Consider the following 19,639-nt stretch of genomic DNA (forward strand, 5'->3'; position numbering starts at 1 on the left):
CGACAATACAATGAACAGAAATAAAAACAATGAAAAGGCGAACAACAAAACTTTACGAAGAAAACCAAAGATTGAGCGATACTAACCCCGCCAAAAAGTGGCGTGAACTCGGGCGACCCGGAGGCAGTCAGTTCCTACTCAAATGTGATACACGCCATATTACTCCAGCTAGAAAAATCCGGTGTTATGTTGCATGTGGTAATGTTACAATCTAGGGGAATGGACGGGATTGTTGTAACGACAAGAGGAATAATTCCGTGGTTTTTGTGACACAAGTATTCCATGACGATCAAATAAATCATGATGGCGTCCGCCACATTTTCGTAAAAGAGTAGAATGAGACTGACTGCATGGAAGTTGATTTATCTAATAAAAGCTAATTAAAAGGCAGAACATATTGAATGGAAATAAAAAATCTACGAACGCGACAAATCAAAAACTGCGATATGTGTGTACGAATAAACCAGAAAAAAAACAACTGTAAAGATGAGTAATACGAACTTCCAAAACCGATGGTGATATCAACTTATCTGAAAAGGGTTAGCATACTTATCCTGGTTTGTCTACAAAATCCTTCGTATTGACAAGTGATTGAATCAACAACAAAACGATTGTGATATCTCATTGACGTTCGACCAATATTGATAAACTTTTATCATGTTTTTTAACTAAAAAAAATGACAAAAAAACGAGAGTTTCAAAAATATTTTTTTTATATAAACATATACACAATCAACAATACATGCATTACACATATATCTATACGCAGACACATACCATACAAACAACTTTCTACTTTGCAAAACATACATTCATCATTCAATCACACAATCATCATTCAGACATACATGCAAACATCCTGCACTCATACACACACGCATACACACACACATCACTCATACACATACATACATTCATACAAAAATCATGCATTCATAGATACAAACATCAAAAGAAGTAATATATTTGTCAAAATGCAGCAAAATCAATTGAAAGCTTTTAAAGAATGGATTCGCGTCAATGATCAAGATTTCGTATACTTACCTGAATCTAAATATTATTGTGAATCCATTATAAAGTCTTATGATTGTTGTAAAAAAAGTACAAATATATACAAAGATGTTATAAAAAATACCCGTAATTGTCAAATTTGTAGTTTATCACAGTTAAACATCAGAAATGTCATATTGTCCTCATTGTTGTCGGTAGTTTCCGGAGTTTTTCGTAGCAGATGAAAAACAAACGGGCTGGTTCTGTTTAGACGGAATAAACAGTGGTGTTGCAAAGAGATCACAATATGATGATGCCGCTTGATTTCGAACTTGAGATTTTTTAGTAGCGATATTCTGACGTTTCGTTGGTGGTTGAATAGAAAATGAGGATGAAGCTTTCCTTTTGCGGTTTTCAGTGACTACCGATATTGGTACAGATGTAGAAGTAAATACTGCTGGTACCCTTGATAATCTTCTATTTTCGTAAGCCGAGCAGACGACGAAACGCTGGTTTATATTGTCCCAGATGTTGCTAAAATTTACTTCACAGTCTGATTTCGATCTAATTAGTTCATTGGAAGGATCTGCTTTCTGTTTCGACGACAAGAAATTCAATTTGTTGTGAGATCTCTGGAGGAGTGAATTTGAAGAAACTGGAATCTGCTTAAAAGTATTTTGACGATGAACTGGTAAACATGGCGTATGACATGGTTTCTTTGTATTTGAGATTGTTTTTTTATGAAGCAATGGATAGGTTGTCTTAATTATATTGACGACCACCTCAGAACAATCATTTAATTTCATGGTTCTCGTTTTGACAGGCTGACTTTGATAAACACTTTTACTGAAACCAATTCTGCTTCTCCAATCGTCTTTAGCGGCCATGTTGTCAACGACATCAAGAACAGAATCTCCTTTCATCAACTGAGCAGCAATATCTGCTATATCACTATCTATTCCGGAAGTGATATCTAGTTGTGATATGTCGGACTTCCGGTGATGTTCACTGATTTCATGTGATGTACGATAATATGATTCTTCGTACCAATAAATGTCCTGTTGGTAAGAGTGGTCATCATCATAAGATTCACCATTACAGTGAGAAGCAAGACGGTCTGAATATTCTGTGTATAATGTACAGAAACCTGTATACATTGGAATCTGAAATAAAAAAAAACACTCAATAATTGATAATGAATAAAACCTATTTAAATTCAATTCAAAATTAGGTCACAATGTCAGTTTTGTTAAGAAATATGTTTAGTCTTCACACTTACATTAAAGTTTGTTAAAATATACAACGGTTTAAACTACGGTAATGGTTTTTGATACCCTAATAATGTATTAGTAGTGAAAATGACCAAACGGTCATTTGATTGAAGCAAATCTGGAAATCGTGCAATAGCTCACCCCATGCACCATTCCTCATTAATCATTGACCATTAAACGTTGTTATATGGGCATGTTCATATATCTAAAGCCCTTTTAACGATAATTTGATCAGGCCCTTCAATAAATGTGAAAAAATGTTACACTTGAGGTCAATTGAAAGTGTCCAACAAAATAGTTGGCTCTTGCATTCTTATAGATCTAAGATAATATGCATCCAAATGAATTGATGGGAAACCCTTGTTTGTTTTCACTCAAGTATGGCTTGAAATGCGGTCAAGTATTTATTCTTAAACGGTAACACATTCGACAAATATTTGGGAAAAAAAGGCATTTCTATACATGTTCTCAAATTTCTAAGCTTTCATGAAATATATAAAACAGGGGGAGATAAGCCACATTGAATTTTCCCATAAAAAATGTCCATCCATTACCTTCATGATTTACGTCTCGTAGATTATGTAATATTGGATTTTGTCAAAAGCGGATCAGGGCGACACAGATAAATCATAGGGAAGCAATCAGTTTTATGGTTTTCTGCAGCCAAGAAGCTAATGACAATGTTTTAGAATCTCGTACAATTGAAATAGAAAATGTCCATTTATTCGGAAATCAGAATATTTTTTTCTGGATTTTGATATTAAGATCGCTTATATAAGTCTGAAAATTAAACACAACAGTGTTAGAATTAGATTTTTATGCTGACAAATTTTTGTCCCTCAACGGGATTTGAACTCAAACCTTTGATACACTTCAGCACCAATCGCTTATCCTCATGTCCAGCGATCTAGACCACTCGACCACATCCGCTATATAAAAATATAACTTCAATAGTCGTAGTGTTACCTTTTCACGTAAGGCGAATCTAGAGATATACTATATATATATATGTTGTTTGTGCTGTATTTAGACCCCTTTACGAAGAAATTTGTTTTGCATGCACACGTATAAAAATTGCGGTTTTTATCCAACGAAATCATAGGTATGAACGTTGTTTTTAATTTAGACTTGTTTATTTGCCTTCGGGTTTATATGATCCGTTCATCCTATTTCGACTCTTCAAAATTCAAGTCTTCGGAATCCGGATATGGTGTACTAACTTTTGCACCTTTTGTTTGCGGTATACCATCTTTTCCGCAAGTTTATTGTTTTCTGTTTGATATTAAATTAATATTTTAGATCCATTTTGTTACATCTGGTGATTATTTTATTTGGCAATCGCCAATGGCAGTCAGCAGGGTTTAAGAACATCAGTTGTTCGACCTGTTAGTGTAATGCGTTTTGTTAAAATATACTTTTTGGTCTTTTGGAAAATGTTGTTTGTGCTGTATTTAGACCCCTCTACCAAGAAATTTGTTTTACATGCACACGTATAAAAATTGCGGTTTTTATCCAACGCAATCATAGGTTTGAACGTTGTTTTCAATTTAGACTTATTTATATTTTTTCGTTTGGGCTTGTATTATATTTTCCTTCGGGTTTATATGATCCGTTCATCCTATTTCGACTCTTTAAAATTCAAGAGTCTCTCCTAAATTGAGGTAAATAATATGGCCTCCAAATACCGTTTCGATCCCTAACATCACTGAAGAGACATTAATTGTCGAAATCCGGATATGGTGTACAAATTTTTGCACCTCATGTTTGCGATATACCATCTTTTCAGCAAGCTTATTGTTTTTTGTTTGGTATTAGATTATTCATTAAGATCCATATTACATCTGATGATTAATTTATTTGGCAATCGCCAATGGCAGTCAGCAGGGTTAACGAACATCAGTTGTTCGACCTGTTAGTCTAATGCGTTTTGTTAAAAATATACTTTTCACTTTTTGGTCTTTTGGAAAATGTTGTTTGTGCTGTATTTAGACCCCTCTACCAAGAAATTTGTTTTACATGCACACGTATAAAAACTGCGGTTTTTATCCAACGCAATCATAGGTTTGAAAGTTGTTTTTAATTATATATATATACAAGTCTAAATTAAATATATATATATGAATGAAAGGGGATGTGAGGGTACACGTCAACGAAACCGAAACTAAAAAAATAATCAAACAACAGTTTATTGATATCTGTAAAACAGTGTCAGTCCTCATTAAAATAAAACTTGTGTAGATAAGTATATGGTTTACGGTTAATTTCTTTTTTCAGTAAATCATATATCCAATTACCTGCATTTTCCTTTCAAACGCATCTCTCCATTGTTGTATATTATAGAATCCTGGTGCAACATGGTCACAAGTCTGAAAATAATGGAAGCAGACACGTTAATGCAAGATCTGACAAACATGATGCTGTCTGTATTCAGTTAGAATATGATTTGTTTTAAGTAAAAGAATAACACGTGTCGTGTAAAGAAGTAAACAGTAGGAACACAAAGATGTAAATTACAGTTCAGTTTTGAGTATTTTTAAAACGGATGTAGAAGGGATCTCTCGGGTAAGCATATACGTGTATATACGCACACAATAAAAAAAATCATTAAATAGATATGATAATATTACTTTCGACAAGATTTTTTCACCTTTTGGTTATATATTATCTATCATATATGATAATTAAAACAAAATACTAGTATGGGTTGGCATTCTCTACTTTTAATGTCGGTTAAAAGCTCAATTGAGCTTATATAGTATGTCCTTGTTTTGAGTATACTATGCCGACTATAAATAAAGCTTATTAATATTTTTTTATTTATTTTTCTTCAAAAAATGTAAGATATTAATTTTTGTTTACGATCTATGTACATACCTCCTGATTGTTTGGTTGTAGAGCTTGGGAAGTATTGGGAAGTTTCTTGGAATCGGCTACCTACAAAAATAAATTGATATACAATATACGTATATATACTTACAATATTTACACTTACTTATATTTTTCACATAACTTTAATTTTATAACGTAAGTAATACAGACAAAAGAACATTTGGTCACTGCACTAGGCGCACAAATAAAATACAAACAATTATATGCACATTTTAAGTTGTCCAGTGTTTTATTAACTTTTACGGTAATGTCTTTAACTCGCGTTTCTACATGGTAGACATTTATATAACATTTAAAAAAATGTGTTATCAATTATTTTTCATAAGTGTGTACCAATAATAACAGAAAGCAAGTAGTTGATAATAACAAACTGTAACCATATGCTGAGCCCACATGCATATGTAATGTGTAAATAGATTGTTTTTACTTTAGGTAAAGATTCTTACCAAATCTTTGTGATAATCTTTCACAGGCTCTCCCGAACCACCGGCGAATCTAACTAAATCTTGATGTTTTGTAGTCCCATTCAGCCATTCTACCGGTGCTGGTTTATCAGAAGAGGAATCTTGGACTTTACGTAAAGGACCAAACCTTGGTCTCTTTTCTTTGATCTGGAAAATATAGAGAATTTAAGAATGAGGTAGGTTTTAACAAATCAAGCAGTCTATTGTTGAAGACCGTAACACAATGTTGACCTCTAAATGTCTTGGGTTTTTTGTGTTGTTGGTTTTCTGTCTCATTTGCATATTACCCGCATCTCTTTTCATTAATATTCATTTAAATACATGTACAAGAATATTAGATTCAATATTTTTTCAGGTTCAGAGTTTGTTTGTCTTTCAAATAAACATGACATTGCTTGCTATGATTATCCAAATGGTTTGAGGTAGGCACATAGAGGTAGCACCTATGTGAGACCAATATGAAATAAGATGTGGTTTGTACTGATTGGGCGAAGTGAATAAAGCATTAAAACAAAGAATAAAGATATAAAAATTCAGCCCATTATATTGATTAACAAACGCTCGGCGTACAGTGGCAAATATTACATGCAGATTTAGGCCGATGACATGTTCTTAATACACTTTTGAGTTGACAAAGTACATTTTGTGTTAAAAAAATAAATGCATTTATAGTTTTGTTTTGTGTTTTTAAAAAGAGGAAAGGATATTTGGCCATGGAGAATATTTAAACAGTACATGCAAAAGCTTCTCGTGGTTATTTAAACCTACATAAAATTGAGAATGGAAACGGGGAATGCGCCAAAGAGACAACAACTCGACCAAAAAGCAGAAAACAGCCCAAGGCCACCAATGGGTCTTCAACACAGCGAGAAAAATCCCACACATGTTTGGTTCGACAAGCAGGAATTCTCTTGAACCATTTATAAGCGCTGTCGAAGTTTTATTAGGCTTCGATAAGTATTTTATCTTATATGACAAATTGATAGTAAATCACTGTTAATAATTTATATCTCTTCAATACTTTAGAAAAGAATTTTTTTTTTCCTTTCTGCATGAATAACGTGTAAATGATAGGAGCTGTCTTGCCTATACCCCCTGGTGGTTTTCTCGGAAAAAAATGTGTCCCTTCAATTATGTAAGAAAATCTACTACAATAAAGGTACAATTAGCAAGGGAACGCCTGTAAATTCTTTGCAGTTAAGATGGACGCAGAAATGGATGTCATCAAAACATACAAACCGTTAAATTCTCTGTAAAGTTTTTTTTTTTCTTTATTACTTTATTAATTTCAAGTAATCAACTTACTTGTAAAACTTCCCAATCTTTGAAAGTCAATAAATCTTGAAGTTTCTGCAACATTATTAAAATTTAGGAAAAATTCAGGAGCGAAAAATTGTGCGACTTTCAGTACGATCTTTTATCGCGTATCTATGTAGATACAGGGACAATGGGTGTGACGTCCGCGATATTCGACGTTATTTATCGACATTATGGGAGTTCAGCGGCAACTTTTTTTATAATTTTCTTTTCTTTCATGTTTTATATTTTGTGTTTCCTAGCTATCTTAATTTATAAAAGTGTACTGAGAAATTGATTAAATAACAATAAATTATAAGTTTTCTTACAGTTACAAAAAATGACAGAACAAATAGAATCAACTGTTACCTCATTACGTTAGCGTGAGTCTCATCCAACCGAAACATATCCTGAACATGATACAAGTGAAAATATTTTTGGCCGTCTATATAATTTCCGTTAAGTTGTAAGTAAGTTATGAGTTTTGAGTTTAGTTTTCTCCAGTTACATTTTGTGTTGTTCATTTTAGTTACTTAAACGTCACAATTGTGACTTCAACCAATCTACAATCCCGCCAGCTTTTGAAGCAAACATTACATCAAATGAAAGTTCAAAGATTATGACTTTCGACCTGCCGTTACAATGTAGTATCATTTACTGTAAGGTCGCGATGTACGACCGGCAATGTTTTAATTTACGTCACCACGGTTATTCGAAAACTTTGATGAAAACTGATATTTCTCTTTCCCTTTTAAAAGTCAATCGACCTAGCTCAAAGATTTTATCATCTGAATGGAACCACTGAACAAATTAGAACCAAACGGCTTGTATCTTAAAAAAATACGGATAGTGTAAAATTAAAAGCAGCATATCTACACTGAAATTTTCCAGAAAATCGGACAACCACACTTTGGATTTATTACCCATGTAATATGTTGTTTGAGCCACAACTGTTGCTATTACTATGATAAGTATGATAAATAGGGAGCACAAAAGTCCAGCAAGATATGATATCGACAAAAACTTCAACATGGCGGATATCTTCAGTCGACTCCTTATGCTGCCCTTCAATTACCTTTTTTTCAATCATATTTTCCGTATTTGTTTTTGTTATCATTGTGCGAACTGTAATAGATGGATCGAAACTGTGAATTGCGGTAAAAAAAAATTTAAAAAAAGCAAGTTATGATTCTCATATAGGGTCTTTGCATCGGCACTAAATACATTTATTTAAAAACCAGTTGTTGGCATGACACGGGTTATGTTCTTCTCATATATGTTATGATGGTATGATACTTAACCCCTAACGGGAAGGATTGTGCCTGATATTCATATGATGAAGACATAATCTTTCAATCAGTTTAATTGAAGTCTGGAGCTGGCATGTCAGTTAACTGCTAGTAGTCTGTTGTTATTTATGTATTATTGTCATTTTGTTTATTTTCTTTGGTCACATCTTCTGACATCAGACTCGGACTTCTCTTGAACTGAATTTTAATGTGCGTATTGTTATGCGTTTACTTTTCTACATTGGCTAGAGGTATAGGGGGAGGGTTGAGATCTCATAAACATGTTTAACCCCGCCGCATTTTTGCGCCTGGTCCAAGTCAGGAGCCTCTAGCCTTTGTTAGTCTTGTATTTTTTATAATTTTAGTTTCTTGTGTACAATTTGGAGTTTAGTATGGCGTTCATTATCACTGAACTAGTATATATATTTGTTTAGGGGCCAGCTGAAGGACGCCTCCGGGTGCGGGAATTTCTCGCTGCATTGAAGACCTGTTGGTGACCTTCTGCTGTTGTCTGTTCATTGATCGGGTTGTTGTCTCTTTGACACATTCCCCATTTCCATTCTCAATTTTATCAAATAGGAGAAATATTAATGAATTTGTAGATTGACATCTTATAGAAGTTTTTGAACCTACCCCTAAATAACAATTTTTTTTTTTAAATTTTAACGTTTGTTTTTTTTTTAATTTGCAATTATCGTGCGAACTCAAATCGATAATAATAATCAACAAGACAAGATTATCAAGAACACAAAGAGATCAAATTGTCAAATGACTCTGGTTGTTGTTCTCAAATGACTTTACCTTTTTTTTCATTTTTTTTTCAATTGGACTATGGTCTAGATCAAACCTGGTCACAATCCTAATTAATATGTTAACTACTACTGCCACTGTTGTTATTGATTTAACATACAGTATACTTCTTCAACTAAAATACAATTTTGTCAATGTGTAAATATTTCAGCAGTTTGACCAATTTTGTAATCAGCAATGATATTTGATCAACACCAGCTACCTTAGAATATTTCCATACAAAGTTTTGAGCAATTTTGATATAGTAGTTTGGTCAGTTTCATCCACAATCAAATTTCTCGATAATTTTTTAATTCTTTTCAATCTCGTTCAGGACAATTTTGATTATCATTTTTTTTTAATTTTGATAACAATTCTTCGAAACAAACATTTCCACTTAATAAAAAGTGTTTTCATACAGATGCCGTGAAAGAAATGCCTATTCAGCTGATTTTTATTGCAACGTTTTTTTTTCTGTATACGTTCTTCACCAGAAAATCATTATTTATAAATGTTGTCGTCATTGTCTGACTGACGTCTTGCGTAAACAAGATTTTTTGTTGTTTCCGCAGCTTTGCAAGATTCCTTAAATAACAAAGATATTTATGAATTGGTTATTCCAAAATGTAAAAAAGAGGCGGAATATACCAATTACTATAACGAAAGTCGAAAAAAAGACAAACAAGTTCTTAAGTGTCATAATAGAAAATATATGGCTAGCTTCCAAAGGAATATTGGGTAAATATTTCATACCAGGGCCATTTTCAAAAAGTCTTTCAATCTTTAGGTAAATTCACAGTATCACAAATTAATACGTGTACTTTGGGGTTCTAACAATATCATTGCTCATTTTTATACAGATCATTAAGTTAAAAACACTCGAAGTAGTTGTACTTTAGAAATTTAAGTATTTTAGTGAATAATCGTGCATCAGCGTATCTTATTGCATTTTAACTAAAAGTAAAAACATATTAGTATATATCCTTTTCCTCTTGAAGACATTTTACTATATTTCATGAAATACAAATAGTTACAGACATAAGAAGCATGTAATTCAGTGGTTGTCGTTTGATGCTGTTTATCATATTTGGTTTTCGTTTATTGTTGGTACATACATCAGGCCGTTAGATTTATCGTTTGAATTGTCTTGCATTTCAAGTGCTATTTCGGGGCCTATTATAGCTTGCCATGATGTATAAAGTTCCTTATTGTTGAAGGCCGTTCGGTGACAATAATAGTTGCTTACTATCGGCTACAGTGGTTTGGTTTGTTTAGTAAATGTTGATGAGGCAAGTTGTATTCTTATTTTCTGTTTTATCTCTAAATATTTTTGACGGAACTCAAGATATATAAGTTCTAGCGATCCATTGCAATAATGAATACAGTGGCTTGTATACAAAAATAGAACTTTGATAAATTATTACTAGTATACAACACATACAATCAGCTTCTGATTTTTTTCTCTCCAAAGCTGTATTTTGTACATTCGTGTTTTAAATTTTCTATTCTTACAATGAATTTAGCCAAGAACTCATATGTAGTGCTTACTGTATCAATTTTCTCTACACATAAATGTCCGATTATTTCACTCCAATCTTCTCTAGAAACTATGTTACTACAGACAGATATGCCTATAGTTACTAGCATTCTACTCAGCTCATTTAATTTACCTATATACTTTAATATAACACAAGGTACTTAACTCGTATATTTGAGAAATGTCATTCGGTCGCGAACTTCCGTTATATTTCGATTCTGAAGTTGTTTATCCCACTGAAACTTGTTATGTCGTAAATCTGCATAGAATTATCTATAAAATGGTGTATAACACGCCTATTTCTATTGTTGGAATCATTCGTAACAGGTCTTTCTAGTATGTCAACCGTAATTATATAATCTTCTCACAGACAAAGGAAGTGTTATATTTAAGTATATATGTATTTTTTTCAGAGACAAGTGCCTATGCCACTTCAGTTTAATTTATACCTTGTGTTTCATCTACTTGTAGGTCTTCTAATTTTCTAATAATTTATTACTCATTTTATTTTTGATCCATAATTTCTGTCTAAAATGTATCAAACTCATCCTATACACTACTATAGCTGCAAAATGTGTTGCAATAATTTCCGAATATATAAATAAGATGTGGTATGATTACCAATGAGACATCTCTCAAACAGAGACCAAATGACGTAGATGTTACTAACTATACGTCAACGTACGGCCTTCGACAATGAGCAAAAACCATGCCTCATAGCAAACTATAAAATGCCCCGAACTGACAATTGTTAAACAATTAAAAAAAAAACAACTAATGTATGTACAAAACAATTAACAAACAAAAAACAAATATGGTATACAGCAACAAACGACAACCACTATATTACAGGCTCCAGACTTATAACAGGAACTGGCCGGATTAAAAATGATTGCATGTGCCCAACTTTCTCATAACCTGGGACAGTGGTGTAACAGAAAAACATAAAATCAAACTATAAAAATCAGTTGAAAACTGTTTGACTCATCAGATTTGATACAAAGCACAATGACAAGTAACACAAACATTAAAGACACATATGGCAATTGCAAATATTTCATGCATATTGGGAATGGAGATTGATTATGTTGATTGGCCATTTTCAATAATGTATAGCAGCTGAGAACATGACCAGAGTTGCCCTAAGATGGACACCAGAGAGGAAAAGAAAAAGGACGCACCCCAAAAGAATTTGTCGAAAAACGGTTGAAGCTGAACTGCAGGACCACAGAATCAGCTGGGGCGATATAGAAAAGACCGCACAGAACAGAGATGAGCGAAAAGATCTAGTTCTTGCCCTAGATTGAGAATGCAACATAATCTGTAAATTCAGAAATTATTGCGGTGTTTTAATAATGCAAAAAATGCGACAGTATTAGGTTTGCAATAATAAAAACTACCATTTATAATTTCAATAGTGATTTTCCTTCGTACAGGTCAGTTGAGCAATAAAGGAATAGCTTAAAGGTAATGAAATTTGTTTTCCAACAAAATATATTGCCCTATTTCCTGTTTTAAAGTCTATAAGATAGAAATAGTGGAAAACCTTTTGAGCTTCCATCAAAAAAAAAATCTGCAATCAGTTTAGGGTCCAAGACCATTTTCAATTACATACAGGTACACACTATGAACTTTTTGGTAGAATTTCGTGAATTGAATTGATTATTTTGTTATTAGAAATGATGGCATGACAAAAACTCATTAAACATATCAAATTTCAGATATTGTCCTATTTCCACCGGCCTTCCAATGTTATATTACAAAACACAAGTATATAAAAGAATACAGAAGAATGTAAATATTACAAGTATCTAGAGTTACTTCCCTTTGCATACATCATGAAGCTAACAATAATGTACATCATCTGTGTTCTTACGTTGGTTTTATGTGGAGAAATGATCACGGGATCATGTGATGTTAAGCTAGGTAAATCATTTTACAGCTTTTGCTTAGAATATATACTTTTGAATTAACACGCACAGTACAAATTCTAAATCAAAAGTCACTGTGTTATTTTTTTCTTTCACTTTTTTCATTAATATGTCTTAATTTAGATAAGCAAAACAAACTAGTATAGTCCGTTTGACTTCTATAAATCTTCAGAAAATAATTCTTAAAAATTCATTTCTGCAAATAAACATTTTTTTCTTGATGTATGTTAATGTATGATATATACGAACTCTGACTATGAATATCATAATTCTAGGCCAATAATCAAAAAAGTTACCAATTAGGTCTCTATGTTACTTTAATTTTTTTTATATAAAATACTTGATGGAGTAAGTATGAATAGTGTAACAGCCTTCCATTCAAAACAAAAACATTAGACATGTGTTTTAAACCTGTTTCATTGTACCATGTGACTTAACTCATTTAAATATCAAAGGACACTATACATGTCATGAAAAATGACCATCATCTAAGTCTTTTTATAACTGGTTTTATATGATTTTATAAATGAATTTGCATGTATCTACAAAGATGTTATTTGTGGGGAAAAAAATATTATAATAATAAGATGTTTTATTTTGTTTTTATTCCTAACCAAATCTTAATTTTTGTTACCTTAATTTGATTAAATATTTACTAGAATACACCCGCGAAATCGCGGGCATTTAGAGCTTCGTTGAAAGTATGTAAACTGTTGTAGGACGAATTTCTGTAAATGATTACATGATGAGGCGGATTTAGAGGGTTTTTTCAGGGGCTCGGACCCCCCCCCCCCCCCCTTTTGTGGGAAAATTTGTTGATTATATAGGGAATCAATGATGCATGAAAATTTCTGGATCCGCCACTGTTATGTCTGGAGAATTTCAGAAAAGGTATCAAAAGTCATAGGTACTTGGAGACAGGACAATATTTTAAGCCCTCTCTTTTTTTTCCAAAGTCCGTTATTTTTTTTTATTTTTTTCTGTTGAATTCCATTATTTTCGCGTTTCTGTATACTATGAAGTCCTATGAACATACGTATATTATAAATAAAGTGTATGTGCTATTTACTATCAATTCCAAGTTTCTTCTCCACGGCGATCACTGCTATAATATATAGAGAGTCTCTATATATTATAGTAGTATACTAATAGTATAAATGCAGATAAACGCGATAATGATTGTCCTGTCCCCGAGGACTTATGAAAATTATTTGTAAGTTTAAATCCGGAAGTCTTGTTTATGACTTAAAAGTCGGTCTGATGACGGAAACAATATCCGGACGTCTTTATTTTCGTTTTTCTCCCAAAATAACCCAAACTGAATAATCATAAGAATAGATGACAAATGCGACTATGCAAGGTACCTGTAGGACACAGAGGCATGATGATTTATTTATTGTGGAATGAAAAGAAGCGACACACAAAATGAGGTCTTCTCTTTGAATAGTATAGATATACAGGCGGAAACCCAGTTGAAATAGAACAAAAGAATCAAAGCTCTTTGTTAGAGAAGGCGATAAATGCTTACTGTAATGTTTGCTATAGTAACAAAAATTTTAAAAGTTAATAGAAACAACTAAAATGACAGTTTTCGACTAAATTACGAAGTATTTTATCATAAAAACACCATTTGCAAACGTTTTCAATTTATCTATTACATAATTAAGCAGAACAATTAGATATCAAGTCGACGACATGGGTGTCTATTCAGTTGGATCTAAAAAATGCATAACCTCCGATTCTTAAATTTTTTTTTATCACGGACGTAGAACATATCAATGTATTTGTTACTTAATTTTCGTATCTGCCCTTCTATTATGTGACTCAAGAAAATATTCCAAAAAATGGGTAACACTTGCATCGAAAAGAGAAAATCGAGTGCACCTGTTTATGTTAGGGTGTGTTTGTGTTGAATATTTTGTCTTAAAAACGTATAAAGCAAGAGCGTTTGAAACATCATCTCGATTCAGATTCTATCATTTTTATATATCAAGGCTACAGGTTGACTTTATAACATCAAAAATTCACAGTACTAAAAAATGCAATATATGGGTCAAGCGAAATACCTTTCTGATGAATCACAAAAAGAGTAGGTGTGTTCGAATAGCAAATTTTTACTAAAAGTACTTGACGACAGACTTTTAAGTTGGATCTTAAAAATGCATATCTTCGAAAAAACTTCATTTTTTGTGTGTGATAATTAGGGTTTATAGTCTTCAACCACTGAAAATTTTTAGTCTGCCCTTCCACGAAATATTTAATTAGAATTGTTTTTAAATGTTTATGAATTTTCTAAAATTCCACCTGACAACCGATCAGATAATAGTTTTAAGTTGACTGCATGCAGACAAGTACATTAACTGATGTTCATTAGCTAGTAGATACATTTGTCTTTTAAAATGCAACTGGCATATAAGGATCGTAATGGTGCTATGTGGATAAATTTATCAGTTTTCAAGAGCTAAATTGGCAGCGCGTCATCCCTACAATGGCTTCCATTTTTACGATTGTAAAAATGAACTGGCGTAATGGGGAGATAATTTTGACGAAGTAGAATCCTGACTGTATATATCTTGTAAAAGAATATAAGCAAGCTTTTCATGATTAAAGCATGATGACAGTAATAACAAAATGGAGAGCCTCTAAAAAGTTTCACCAATAAGTATTAGAGAATACATTTAATATTTACTTTTTTCTTGAAAAAACACAGCTTATGAATTTCAAAATATGAAAATAAAATTAGATAAAATATAACCATAAAGACCTTTACTGATGAAAAGGGGAACTTTTTAATAACATTTCTAAACTGAATTTTGCATAAAACTACTTTGTAGTTTTTAAAAATGTTATACTAGTAATGTCCAGTGGAAAATATTACTAAGGTTACTCATAGAAATTGAACAATGAACAATACAAACTCATGTATACAATATGTTCAGTAATCACATGACATAAAACTTAAATGAAGTCCAAGTTTGTTTGCTGGTCAGCATTATTTAAATGAGAAAAGTCACATGGTATAATGAAACAGGTTTAAAGCACATGTCTTATGTTTTTGTTTTGAATGGAAGGTTGTTACACTATTCATACTTACTCCATCAAGTATTTTATACAATAAAATAGGAGTAACATAGAGACCTAATGGGTAACTTTTTTGATTATTGGCCTAAAATTATGATATTCATAGTCAGAGTTCGTATATATCATACATTAACATACATCAAGAAAAAAAATGTTTTTTTGTAAAAATGAATTTTTAAGAATTATTTTCTGAAGATTTATAGAAGTCAAACGGACTATAAAAAAAACCATTCAAATGTTTTCGCTTCAACTTGTTTCCGATGTTACAAGGTAATGAGGGCATATAAGGAAGTTAAATATTTTTGTGCATGAAAATATTAAAGTTGCTTGCATTAAAAATAACAATAAAAGAGGGTCGAAAGATACCAGAGGGACATTCAAACTCATATGCCGTAAATAAACAGACAACGTTATGGCTAAAAAAGAAAAAGACCAATAGACAAACAATAGTACACAAAACACAACATAGAAAACTAAAGACTGAGCAACACGAACCCCACCAAAAACTGGGGGTAATCTCAGGTGCTCCTGAAGGGTAAGCAGATCCTGTTCCACATGTGGCACCCGTCGTGTTGCTAATTTTATTACAAACTCTGTAATAAGTCTAATTCGGTAGGTCACATTCGGGAAAAGGGTAAGGATGGTAGTTACGACATTAGAAACATATCAGTGTTCAATACTTTAACAAATTTTAATACTTGACAGTGAACTTGTAGACAAAAGCTTAATCAAAGTACGAATTTTTACATTCGTTTTATTTCAGAAGGTTCCCTCCTGAAAGATGTAGTTGAAATGTTGTTAAAGAAAGATTCAGGTAAGATTCAAATATTTGATTAAGCAAACCAGTTAAGTAATTAGTAGCCTGTATCACTCACCTGGCAAGAAATGCATAACTGTTATTAATTGCCACTTTTTCAGTGATGTTATTTTATTTTTTCAAAGCAGTAACAATTTATTTATTTCTTAACATATTCTGCTTTTCAAGTGTTTTCAGATAGAATATTGCAGAAAATGAGTTTCCAGTAGATCTTGACTTTTTAAAATGTGCTGCCCCTGTTTGATGTTTCCTATCTGCATGCTTCAGTTTTCAGTTTTTAGACAATTATTTTCTATATTCAGTGATGACAGTTACATTGATAAATGGACTGCTATATAATTTGTAAACTAAAATAAGAACACATCAAGGAATCAAGTTTGCTTTAAATTGGTTGAGCAGTTTCAAATATCAATATCTTTAAAACAAGAATGCAAATAATGGATAAAAAGGGCAATAACTCCAAATAAGTTTATTGTTGGTGGCAGTTTCAGTTAAATCTTCTTAATAAAACATCTAATATTTAAACAATTTGAAAACTTCAAAGGTCTGATATTCCGTTTGAAACTAAAGGAATGCTAATGAAACAGCAAAAAAAAGTCCTTTGTCAAAAAACTTTTGTAAACACCTACCAATAAACATTTGAACATACAAAATTAGCTTACTGGGAACAAAGATTTTTTTCATTTACTATGACATGTGATCATTCTAGATAACATACTTATATTGGATTTAGTTATTGAGTAATTACTCCAATCAATATTTAACTATTATATGCTTTATTTTTGCAAATAAAGGCTGTGCAATGTTCAATAGGAAGAAAATTCCTGCCTTTTCAGCTGCCTTAACAAAGTCACAATCACTTTCAACAAATGAGATAATAAAGTTCGCCAAAGTTTTTACTAACAAATTAAATGGCTACAACCCAAGCACTGGTATATTTACTGCACTTATTGCTGGAGTATATCAATTTTCTTCAGTGGTTATGAGTGAAGTTGGAAAATATATGGTTGCCAGTCTTTCGTACAATAATACCAGAGTATCCAGTGTGTATCTTAAAGGTTCTTCTCACCAGACAGGGACACTCAGTATGATATTGGATGTACAGAAAGGGGATCAAATTGCTGTAAAGTCTGATTCCAGTTACACTGTTTATAGCGGCAACATGCATTACAGCACATTTTCTGGTAATCTAATTCCTCAATAAATGATAATAAAATTTTCATTGATTTTGATTTATCATTATAATCAGATTAGGATCTGATTCTGGTTGTGTCTTCTTGTTCTTGCTTGTTGTTGATTGATGGCTTTTTGGTCATCATAAACATAATATTCCAAACAATTTTAAAATGAGTGCCCAAGTTACAGATTAAGGTCAAGTCAAACTTCGGAAATTAACAGAAGGTTCCTTAGAAATTCTAAGTTTTGGCATAAATATAATGCATGTTTGTACATATAAAAAACATCTGAATTTGAAATAACATTTAGGTACTGTGCCCAAGATGCACAACTACATATGGTATTAAATATTCTTCAGCTGTTGCCTCCATATCTTTACATTGGGTTTAATTTTATGTTCTTCCGCATTTTTTTAGGACAAAGTTTTTAAAGAAATAGCTGACTAGCTTTGATAGATGTCAATAACTCTTAGTCAATAGACAACTAATGTATATTACATGAAAGAAAGCAGTTGACTCTAGTTCATTATCGATATAAGGCCAACTTTGATATCAACAAATGTATCTTAAATAATACCAGTAGCTGACAAACATTGATAGAAGAAAAGAGTAAGGGCATTAAGGCCCTTTTTTTGTCATAGAATAGAAAAATTAAGTTATTGAGAACTTTTTCAAATTTGTACATTTTTTTTTGTAAATGCATCAGATCAAGAAATATAAATAAATTACACAAGAGTTTTTATGTTCGGACACCAAAATTAATCATTACATAGACCCTTTTGTAGAGAAAGATGAAAACTGTGCAGTATTTATTGAGTATTCAATCCATATATATTCTGTGTGGAAACATCGTGCAAAGCCAAGAAACAACAAAATAATTTTTACAGAAGCTTTATAATAGCTACTTACATAATCTCACCAAATTAAAATGGCTGCCGTTACCCTTGCAATTGGAGTACGAGTGTACCATCCGCTATAGCTCGCAATTGCAAATCTAGTTTATAAATGTTGTCGTCATTGTCTGACTGACTTGTTGCGTAAACAAGATTTGTTGTTGTTTCCGAACCTTTATAATATTCTTTAAATAAAAAAATATTTAATGAATTGGTTATTCCAAATTGTAAAAAAGAGACGGAAGATACCAATTACTATAACGAAAGTCTGCGAAAAGACAAACAATTCTATATACGTATCATAATAGAAAATATATGGCTAGCTTCCAATAGAATATAGGACCAATTTATATCCTAAATATATTTCACATCAGGGCCATTTTCAAAAAGTCTTTCAATCTTTACATAAATTCACAGAATCACAAATTCATACGTGTACTTTGAGGTTCTAATAATATCATTGCTCATTTTTATAAAGCTCATTAAGTTATAAGCACCCGAAGTAGTTGTTCTGTAGAAATTTATGTATTTTAGTGAATAATTGTGAATCAGCGTATCACATTTAACTAAAAATATAATGTATCCTTTGCACAGTGCGACAAAAAGTTGCAATGTTTAGCTTGCAATTCGGACACCTTTGACTTTAATAACTAATAAACCGAGAAACACTTTCACCAGATATTGACTATATAAATACGAAGATGTGGTATGAGTGTCAATGAGAACTCTCCATCCAAGTCACAATGTGTAAAATGTAAACAATTATAGGTCAAAGTATGGCCTTCAACACGGAGCCTTGGCTCACTCCGAACAGCAAGCTATAAAGGGCCCCAAAAATGACTAGTGTAAAACCATTCACACAGGAAAACCAACGGTTTAATCTATATAAAAAACGAGAAACGAGAAACACTTATGAACCACATCAACAAACGACAACCACTGAACAACAGGTTCCTGACTTAAGACAGTTGGAAATAAATGCAGAGGGTTTAAACGTTTTAACAGGCGCCAACCTTGCATTCCTGTATGATGAGAACATTTGAAGTAGTTCTCGGAAACTTCCAGTTCCTTGGGTAAAAAACCAGTCTTAACACCCCCTTTCTCCTTTAACTGTAGAGAAACTCGAGAAATAATGTAGGCTAATCTTTCTTTAATTGTATTGTACCTTTATACCACTACTATAGCTAATATAATTCTGTCATATACATAATTCACAT

At 32.1% G+C, this 19,639-nt stretch overlaps 2 protein-coding genes across 3 annotated transcripts in view; one reads left to right on the forward strand and one right to left on the reverse strand.

Annotated features, from left to right (window-relative positions):
• Positions 1-696: 696 nt before the first annotated feature.
• LOC127735743 (uncharacterized) lies at positions 697-6,016 on the reverse strand. Its single transcript, XM_052246029.1, has 4 exons — positions 5,597-6,016; positions 5,136-5,195; positions 4,556-4,627; positions 697-2,153 (listed from the first exon to the last, which is right to left on the reverse strand). The coding sequence occupies exons 3-4, from the start codon at positions 4,559-4,561 to the stop codon at positions 1,194-1,196; spliced, it is 966 nt and encodes a 321-aa protein (XP_052101989.1). The 5' UTR covers positions 4,562-4,627; positions 5,136-5,195; positions 5,597-6,016; the 3' UTR covers positions 697-1,193.
• A 6,315-nt stretch (positions 6,017-12,331) lies between these two features.
• The window catches only part of LOC127735751 (complement C1q-like protein 3), an 88,323-nt gene continuing 81,015 nt past the window's right edge, over positions 12,332-19,639 (forward strand). Inside the window, exons 1-2 of one of the 2 annotated variants that reach the window (XM_052246037.1) lie at positions 12,332-12,451; positions 16,301-16,351. In XM_052246037.1, the coding sequence (XP_052101997.1) occupies positions 12,364-12,451; positions 16,301-16,351 (139 nt within the window). In that variant the 5' untranslated portion in view covers positions 12,332-12,363. The remainder of the gene's footprint in view (positions 12,452-16,300; positions 16,352-19,639) is intronic. The other variant, XR_007998583.1, reaches the window with a different exon arrangement.

The sequence above is a fragment of the Mytilus californianus genome, unplaced genomic scaffold (genome assembly GCF_021869535.1).
Source record: "Mytilus californianus isolate M0D057914Y unplaced genomic scaffold, xbMytCali1.0.p SCAF_3, whole genome shotgun sequence".
Classification (NCBI taxonomy): Eukaryota; Metazoa; Mollusca; class Bivalvia; order Mytilida; family Mytilidae; genus Mytilus; species Mytilus californianus.